Genomic DNA, 10,111 nt, shown 5'->3' with positions numbered 1-10,111 from the left:
TACTTGGAATGTGATCTTGATTCGTTTAAACACGGTGTTTGAAACCTGTACAAGAACATAAGAATTTGCAGGCTCTAGCATTATCAAGTTAAGGTGAAATGAATGTTTAGCTGATTAGTAGACATCTTATTATGCTTGAACCGACCAAAATATCCACTATTGGGGGGGGCCCAAAATGCCGTTTGCGGGGATGTTGCGCTAAAAAATGAGGGTTTTTTTTATCGTAGGTAATCTGCAGCCACTACCCTTCGGGTGCGCACCGGTAAACCCTACGGGTTCATGCAGTAGCCTGAAATGGGGTATTTTAGGAATTCTTTCGATGAGAATTCAGACATGAGTTCACAGATATATAGGAGTTATTAGAATTCAATGCAATGGAAAATGCGCCTATTATTGGAAGTCTTCATTTGTTGGCTGTTAAAGTGGAGTAGTTCTCAGCGGCTGTGCCCGCAGATTGTGCCTCGTGTTGTTCATTTGCAATTTAAATTGACTGGTTAATTATCATTGTTATCAAAAAATGCGTATGAATTGTGTCATTGTGTGTTCGGCCGTGGGGAAAATGAATTCCTAGATTGCTTACTATTATGTACCTTAAGCTTATAAATATCTATATTAAGCTTATAACTTCAAAAAATCTGAAATCCGAAATCCGATCTGATCCAGAAAAAAGCCCGGGCCGAACCGATCCGTTCTGATCCAGAAAAAAGCGGGTCTTAAACGGGTCTCCTTTTTCTCGAAAATCCGGCCCGGCCCGAAACCCGAAAATCCCGGATAAAAGTCCGGATCGAAAAAAGCCTGGATAAAAGTCCGGTTCGGCCCGAATAAAAGCTCGGGCTTTTTGAAAAGCCCAATTAAAAAACCGATTTTTTATATAAAATTTGAAAATATACAATAATTTTTAAGATTTTTAAAATAATATAACATAATATTAGAAATAACTAAAGTATATATGATTATTTATATATTATATTAAAAATAATTATTTATTTCGGTGTCTAAACTACTATATCTGATATATCAAGATATTATTTTTTTGGTATTTAAACTACTCATAATTCGAGTTATAAAATATTAATTTTTTTTAATATATAAATAAAAAACCCGGTTCCGCCCGATCCGGTTCGCGGGTCTAAAACGGGTCTTATATTTCAGGAAGCCCGGCCCGGCCCGGCCCAATTTTTAAAAAAGCCCGACACGATCTGTGTTAAAAAAAATCGGGTTTTTTAAAGGCCGGATAAAGTCCGGCCCGATAGGTTTTTTGTGCATCTCTACTTATAATCCGTGTATCATGCGGAATAAATTAGGCTAATTAGTCTAGATAAAATGACATCCTATAATTTAATTTAAATTCATGTTTTATTCGATTTTTTTTGTGTATTTAGGTTTTGTTTAGAGCTTCAAGTGCAAGAAAGTCTCGAAAAAATGACAAAAATAGCCTATTTTTGAAAAAAATTAATAAAAATAGTCATTCTGAAAAAAGTGGCCAATTTTGACCGATTGAATACTCCACTGTCAATTGGGTATCCCAATTTGTATAAAATATTTCACCGGTAGTTGGGTATTTCATATATGGGATACTCCACTGCCAGTTGGATATCTTGTATAAAGTGGATACTCCACTGACAGTTGGGTATCTCATCAACTAAAGTTGACCAATTTTTCAGAAATTGGTTATTTTTGTCAATTTTATATAAAAATAGGCTAAATTTATCCCCGAAAGTCTCTCAATACGATGACGAGAATATCACAAGGAGGAGTATTCTAAGTAGGGTGTCTATCTTCTCAATTTAATATTTTTATTTACGAGCATGTACAAGATAATTATTATGTCAAGCGAATAACCAATAACCAAATATATCACTCTTTCGAACAACTCCATCAATTTTTTTATTATAGAGAACCCACAGCCGCTACCCTTCGGATACGCACTGATTAAACCCCACAAATTTATGCAATAACATGCAAATCACGTGAAACAAGATAAATCGCATTTAAGCAAGAGACTCTGACTCAGGAGATATAAACATAAATTTTACTCTTGTGAGATTCGAATACGAAATTTGATCATATGATCAAGAAAATAGTTATCCACCCTTTAATTCCACCAAAAAAAATAATTATCCACCCTTTTAACTCCACCAAATTTTAACATGCACTACTAAAAAATTGTCACGTTACTATATTTCAAACATCAAACTCCGAACTTCAAAACTAGTTAATAGCTTCAAATTCATTTTAGTTCATCCACAGTGTCAAGTTCAAATATCATTTTTCAGAAGACTTTGACATCATTTAAAAGTTTGAATTTTTTTTAAAAAAAATTGATTCAGATTACAGCTCTATGTACATACAAACAAATGAATTGGAAAATATATATAAATAATTTGTTATTTTTCAGTATATTACCAAGTAATTTAATTTTCAATTAAGTTGTAGATTTACAAATGTTGGAGTTAAACCTTCATATAGGTTTTTGAGTCAAAAATGGTTTAGTGTAACAAAGTAAATCATAAACATCTGATCTTATAGTGTTTTCTGAATTCATGGTTATTCTAAATTTGAAGAAAGACAAGGAGATGTGGACTTTTATATACACCCTTCCTTAAACACTGGCGTCCTAGTACACTACATTGTCACTTGTCAGGCATGTTTGGAAACAGAACAACAAACAAAACATCCATATATCTTGCTGATCAGGTTAAGGTCTATATAAAATAATAAAAAATATAGGCTCTCAAAGTAGTTAATTAATCCATATCTCAATTTAACCACAACATTCAAATGAGATATACCAGTGTCTTGAATAGATTCATGAAGTTAATTTTTTTTTATAATCTTGTGTTCGGATCAGTTTACACGTATATGCAAATGTAGATTCCAGAAATGTAAAAATAAACAATGAATAATGCACAATGTTTTGACATGGGTGATAAAGTCAAAACAGAACCATTGTGTAAGCTGTGGTACAGAGGAAGGAAGTGGCAGTGACCACAGGGCACAGCAGTGCGAGACTGTGAGTGCACAACTTGGCATGATTACTGCACCCTTCTAAAGTGGGAGAGGAGTCCAAGCATGTGCGCCTCCCCCCATTCCGTAACGAATCCTTATCATCATTACATTGTATAACATTTTTTCTTAATTGACTCAATGTTGTAAAAATCGCTAGGCGGACTGGTTGAGGTACCGCCTAGCGCTTAATCGGTAAGGCGGAGATTAATCGGAATGATTAATCGGATCGTTAATTGGCTGTATTTAAATATTATTATTTATTTAATAAAAAATTTATATTAATGTAATTAACATTAATTATATTATATCAGATTGTCCAATAAAATTTGAAATTTTATTGTTTCGAAGAATGAATATTATTTTTAGATATCAATTATGTATGATAAAAAACATTAAAATGAATTAAAAAAAGATGAACAAATATTTACAGAAAAAAGCCATGAATCTACGTATCTATATTGTGAGTGTGAAAGGAATAAATTAATTTAAAATATCCACCAACTACCATACTCGTACAAGATAATTGGTTACAGGAGGAAGACTGTAAGAGTAATTGTCTGTCTTGGTATTCGTGCTTTTGCCTTTGTATCTTGTTATTTCTACATAGCTACTTTTTCGTCACGCTCATCGGAAAATACCGTCGGAGAAGAATACCATCACAAAAAGCAAAACGACCTTCATCTTCATATTAGGCGATTAAGTTGATTTCGCCGCCTTTGACCGGTTCAGCCGCCGAAGACCGATTTTGACCGTTTATGCCATAAAACGCCTGAGCAACCGATTACCTTCAAATCGCGGCGGTGAGGGCTCGCCTAGCGCCTACGCGCCGCCTAGGCGGCCACCCAGACCGTCTTTTAGAATTATTGACTACGTACGCACACGCAACTTCTGATCTCCCCGTAAGGGTAAAAGAGCTCGATCACTATATTAATACTTTGTTGGCATAATGCGACAAACGTCACACTCCAAATCCAAATTAATTCTTCTTTGTTGCCTTTTCTCGATCGATTTTTTCTAATATATGTCAAATACACACAATAAGCACCAAATTACACGAGTTCAGAGTTTTTTATTGACCTTCTAATCATAAATATAAAGAACCGTGTATATAATAATAATTTCACAAAAAAAATTTAAAATTAATTGAAATTAGTGTTTATTGTGTACCTGGACACACATTAAAAAGACCTTTAATTTTGAATTATCCCCCTAGTACTAATTGAACTCAGTCACAGCCCTATATCATCAGTTCTTCTGAGCAACCTTCTTCTTCTTTCTTAAATCTTAACCATGGTCCATATGGATCCTGGACCACCCTTTCTTTCATCAACGCCTCCACTCTATCACCTACTTTCGTACTACTAGTCTATTACAATATCATTATACACACCCACACACACCTTGTACACTGCAAGTTTACTACTGTCATGTAAAAAAACTAACAAAAACTATAGGTAAACAGACTGAAAAGGTTAAAAGATGAAGAAATCACGACCCTGATATGAAAGTCACAGATATGGCAAAGACATGTCTGTTGCTTCCATAAACGCGAGTTAAACCAACAAGAACATGCAGAACTGACTGGAGCAAAAGAGTGCACCAACTAATAGCAAAAACTGCTTTTACTGGCTATTTACAAAGGCAAGAAAAAAACAACAGACTAGTAGTAATAATTTGCACAAGAGAGGATCCAGGCTATTTAGCAGAGTGGTGTACTTTGCAATTTGCATGTACAAAAGTGGGGTTAAAAAGCTTGTAAGAAGACAATAAAAAACACAAGAAGATGCCTACTGCCAGACTATAATGTACCATCTTCTGCCAGTACTGCCATCATTATTTCAAGTCCTTTCTATTTCACATTTTAGTTACCACATGGGAGGCCTTCAAATTGCACAACTCCTCCTTTCTTAGCTTCCAATCTCCCCACGTCTCCGTAGCTTACATACCAAGCCCCGTGTAGCTAGCATATTCATATTCATATTCTGATTCTGATTCCATACAAACATAAAAAAAAACAGAACAAATTTTGTATTTATCCGAATTCAAACTAAGCTTAATTTCACCAACATAAACATGAAAAATTCATTTTACACCACACTCTATTGAATCAACCACCGATCTCTCTGGCACCGAAAAACTAGGACTACAATTATAAGAGAATCACACGGACTTTTCATTTTACCTTTTTCCGACGAAACATTGCACAAGAACATTTCCAGAAACTCAATTTCAGAACCACTAAAATTTCCATTGAATTTTCTGTTTACAATATTCAGAAGACGGAAAAAACAACGAGAAACAGAGAGTTTCAAGAACATTCATTAACACAAAAGACTAAAAGAGACTGATCTTATATATCCTCCGCTATAATCTGTAACGCCTGGAGAATAATAGTAGAATTGAGAGAGCTAGCTTAATTTTGTACATCATTCGAAACTAAAATTAACACCTAAAATCGGATATTAAATTAGTAAGTACTACTACCAGAAACAGAGCAAGTTTTTGCAGAGATTATTTCTAGAGAAGACTCTGTTTATTATACTACTAGTAAAATAGTGTTAAATTTGCATCAACATCATCTTCCTCATGGCTTTAGTGGAACCCACTCGTAACGTCCTTTCAACGGCTTATCCTTTACAATGTCAAAGTTATACCTGTAAATTTAACCAGAAAAACTACCTTCAACATTTATGCAAATAGAGAGAGAGAGTTTGAAGCTGAGAGAGAGAGAGAGAGAGATTGAAGCTGAGAGAGAGAGAGATTGAAGCTGAGAGAGAGAGAGAGAGATTGAAGCTTACTTTTCTGTGAATTCTTTCTGAATTTTCTTCTCTGCAGCAGCGAAAAACTCTTCAATTTCAGCTTCGGACGGCATCTTCTGCGCCGTTGATCGACGGCGAGAATTTGCTGCCGGCGGTTTAGAATTCGACTCCAGCGCGCCTGTTTCTTCTCCAAGCTCACTTAACGGCGTTGTCTCTCTCCTGAGATAACAAGATGTAATAAATTACAACTTGAATAACCGAAATGATGCTTTATTTCAAAAAACACAAAGGAGACGTGAGAGAATAAATCTCTAAAATAAACCAAAAAAACTAAATATACCTCTCTCTGCAATTCGAATCACAAGTCAGGCTTTTAATTTCCACGCTCTCCTCCTGTTAAAAACAAATTCAAATTTCAAATTCACAATCTCACACAACACGTATTTGTAAATACACGCGTGTATGTAAAACTATACACACAATTATACACACACAAACCTCCAGATCTAGAATCTTCGAATCCTCATTTACAATCTCCGTCGAAGAACAATACGACGCCGCGAACTCACCGGAGCTAGGGCTCCAACACTGATCGTCAACAGAATTCTCCGTTACTTGACGGCACCGTTTACCTTGCACTAAACACGACGATGTCGAACACAATTCCGTCTCTCCGTCTCCGCCTTCTCCTCTCTCCGCCGCACCGGAACTCTCCTCCACCACCTCCGCCGGCAAACCTCGCTTCCTCGTCGTCACATCCATTCCTTCAATCTCTCTCTCTCTCTCTCTCTCCCTCTCTCCCTCAACACTTCATCATCAACTCAATCTCGAAATCGTCTGTATGTATCTCTGTGTGTGTATATGTTGAGTAGAGTAGTGAATAGAATTGATTGATCGTCCGTTAGAATGGTTGTTATAACCACGTTAAGTGTGGTCCTAACTCCGTTAACGGTAGGCCGTACCCGTAACGGGATTATTGACGGCACCGTTATAAAAATTAGCTAATTATAAACTGACACCGTTAAGCATTACCGGATAAAAATGGATTTGAGAGGAGAATATTGTTATCAACACTCACATATATAACGTTCTCAAGTCCGTTTGGTACAGAACTGGTCTTAAGCATAATTATTGTGTAATTTTGGTGTTTTACTTTTTTGCCCCTACTTTTATTCTCCGCTATTTTTACTTTTAGTTTTGTTCAATTACCATCATGCCCCTATTTTTATTGTCGGTTTGTGAGTTATATTTCGCCAATCGTGTCGGTTTGTGAGTTTGGTTGAATTTTATATCATTTTTTAATCAAAGTACAAATACAAATTAATATTTGTATCGGATTGGTATAATTAAGGGTAGTGTTATTTTCAGAGGAAAAGTTATTGAAAGAAATCAAAATACCCTTATTATTTTTTATTTGCTTTTAGTTATTGTACTAATATGAGGGGCAGTTTTGTCTTTTCAAAATTTTTTGCTCTGAAACTAAAAAAATTGCTCTGAATATAAAATTTTTCTATAATTAAATATCTTTATAATGTAATTTATATGTCATTGACACTATGTTATAATCTGTAAAATAATTTTCAGGTAAATTTATTCTGAATTTTTCGATATCTGTTTAAAAAAGGTAAAATTTCTTGAAAAATAAGATTTTTTAATAAAAATCACCTCTCTTTTTAAAAGGAGAAATATATTTTAAAATGAACATTCTTCATCATTTTTCATAAAAAAAAATTATTTCGAAAATATTTTCTCAAAAAGTAATTTTTAAATTAAGATTAATTTTGACAAAGTTACCAAAAAATTAGAGCATCTTCAATGATGTTGATTAAAATAGTTGGCTAAAATGACATAAAATAGTAATTATGTAAAATTTGTCGAACCTGTTAGCTGATTTACTTCGATAGAATTGCCTATACTGATTAACTATATTTTAAAAATAATATATTTTTATCATTTTAAGTTATTATAAATAGAATGTATAATTTCGATATGGTAAGTATATTATGTGTAATTTAACTACGAATCTGTAAAATTTTATCTAACACAAATGTACCATTGGAATGAATTAATATTCACAGAATCTCTATAATATTTATTTATGATATTTTTGACAGTTTTTAACTAAGAATTTTTACCCGTTGGAGATTCTCTCGGTAGGAAGGTGTGATGGGGGTTATGATTGGACACACAAATATTTCATTTGATATTTGTTTTGGGTGTTATTTAAAATGCGTACTTAAGTACAGCTGAATGTTTAAAGAAAATAGTAGTCAGAGACCTGAGAACCAATGAGATATGCATTTGTAATTTTGTACTGCACATCACGAATGAGAATTTAGAAAACGTAAATTATCATGTACTACTGGTACCTAATTAACCCCAACGCTACAAGTACAGTGTACCTAAATAACCACCGAACGGAAATAGAAAAACTAAAGTAGTAAGGTATAAAAAACCCTAATTCGCCCGCAAGGGTTGGCTCAGCTGGTTAAAAGAGACGAAAACTATCCTCTTGGTCACGGGTTCGAATCCCACGGGACCTCCTGAGTCAGAGCCTGTCGCCTAAATGCGGTTTACCTTGGTTCACGTGGTTTGCAGGCTATTGCGTGAGCCCGTAGGGTTTACCCAGTGCGCACCCGAAGGGTAGCGGCTGCGGGTTACCTACGATAAAAAAAAAACCCTAATTCTCTCTGATCAGAGTCGGTCGCCCCATCTTCCTTTAACCCTAATCATCACACATCCTTCTTCACCCTTTCTATCCATCTTCATCTTTATCTCCATCCTCTCTCTTCATCCATACAACATTTTTATCATTTGTTTTTAACTTTCTTTCAATAAATATCGGATTTTGTTTAAAAATTCGGTTCTTTTTCGTTTCGTTTAATTGAGTTGTTATTTATATGTTTGATTGTCTCGCTTTGTGCGATGTGTCTCGCTTTATGCGATGTGTTGAAAATGGATTTTACATTATATTGGGAGATCTGGATATCTCGCATCAACAACACTTTCAGCAGGTTTATAGCTGATGTCCGGCAGGTAGATAGCTGAGGTGCTTTTAGAACGGTAGTGAAAATCGCATGTGCTCGTCTCTCACAAAATATTTTTGTTCATAACACGAGGGCCCTCTCAGTTTTTGCAACTGAGACTTCTGAACATTGTATTATCCATGAAATTAATGTGAGGGTCAATTGTGAAACTACTGTTTTCGGTGTAGATGCATCCAGCTCGAGAAACCATTATCTTTATTTTTAATTTTCAGAATATTTTTATTTAGCCAGTTTAGCAATCCGGAAACAAAGAGGCTAATTATTTAGTTCTTCTATTTGTTTTTTAACCTGGTTGTATGATTAATTGGGGGTTTGTCCCGATTGAGTTTTTATCATATTATTAATGAAATCTGCTATAAATTTGAAAAATAAAAAAAATAACCACGGAACGGTGAGGTGGTGCTGGAGCTGAGTATTCTATTGAACTTTCTTGCTTGATACAGGGGTCATTTTTTAACTTCCGTTTTTTTCCTACAAATCTTCGCAACGGCCCATTTCAAAATTGTACAAATCGTAAAAATTGCAAAAAAAACAGCGATCATTTATTTCAAAACGAAAATATTTTTGAAAAATTAATAATGAGTAATATGCATAGTAAGACAAATATTCGGCGTTTGAGCTATTTCATTGCACTGTAGGAACATATGTTTACTTTAACAAAATTTAAATTTTGTATTGTGTATGATTTATAAGTTATTTATAAATTAAAAATACATTAACTTTATCTTATAAGCCCCTTATAAAATATTTCAAATGAAATCTTAGTTTTGTTCATTGTAAAACGCTAGTATTTTTGTGAATCGTTGAAATGTTTTCTTCATAAGATAATCACGTAGACTAGATTAGTATATACATATCAATATTTTAATTTAAGAATACAGTGTCGCCACAAAGACGAATCGAGTCGAATACCTAATTATTTATATTTTAACTCATATATGGAGTCCGAAGTCAAATTTTTGTTCGTGTATTGTACATCAAACAAAATATCTACCAACATTTATATGAATAACTCAAGAACTCCTGCTCAAGATTAATCATGAATGGCTCATAATATATATATATGTTTTTGGGAAAAACTCAGCTACACATTTGATATCACGACCGAATTAATGAATATAGCACGAGTTTTGCTTGTTGTACGAAATAAAATATGGATTTGTGTAATGTGTGCTCATTGCAACATGCTAAAAAAGGTAAGTGATTAATTTTAAAAAAATTATTGGTAAAATTTTTTTGCATGCAAGGGCCATCATTATTAATGAATTTTCCATCAATATTTTGTTGACATCTCAT

General features: G+C 34.0%; 1 protein-coding gene across 1 annotated transcript; it reads right to left on the bottom strand.

The window, feature by feature from the left end:
• Nucleotides 1-5,208: 5,208 nt before the first annotated feature.
• LOC141703943 (cyclin-dependent kinase inhibitor 6-like) lies at nt 5,209-6,829 on the bottom strand. The gene is made up of 4 exons (XM_074507322.1): nt 6,267-6,829; nt 6,109-6,161; nt 5,808-5,987; nt 5,209-5,663 (listed from the first exon to the last, which is right to left on the bottom strand). Exons 1-4 carry the CDS (start codon nt 6,528-6,530, stop codon nt 5,594-5,596), a joined length of 567 nt encoding a protein of 188 aa, XP_074363423.1. The 5' UTR covers nt 6,531-6,829; the 3' UTR covers nt 5,209-5,593.
• Nucleotides 6,830-10,111: the final 3,282 nt, after the last annotated feature.

Source organism: Apium graveolens, unplaced genomic scaffold (assembly GCF_009905375.1).
Source record: "Apium graveolens cultivar Ventura unplaced genomic scaffold, ASM990537v1 ctg7212, whole genome shotgun sequence".
Taxonomy (NCBI): domain Eukaryota; kingdom Viridiplantae; phylum Streptophyta; class Magnoliopsida; order Apiales; family Apiaceae; genus Apium; species Apium graveolens.
This window is presented reverse-complemented; position numbering and strand designations above follow the sequence as displayed.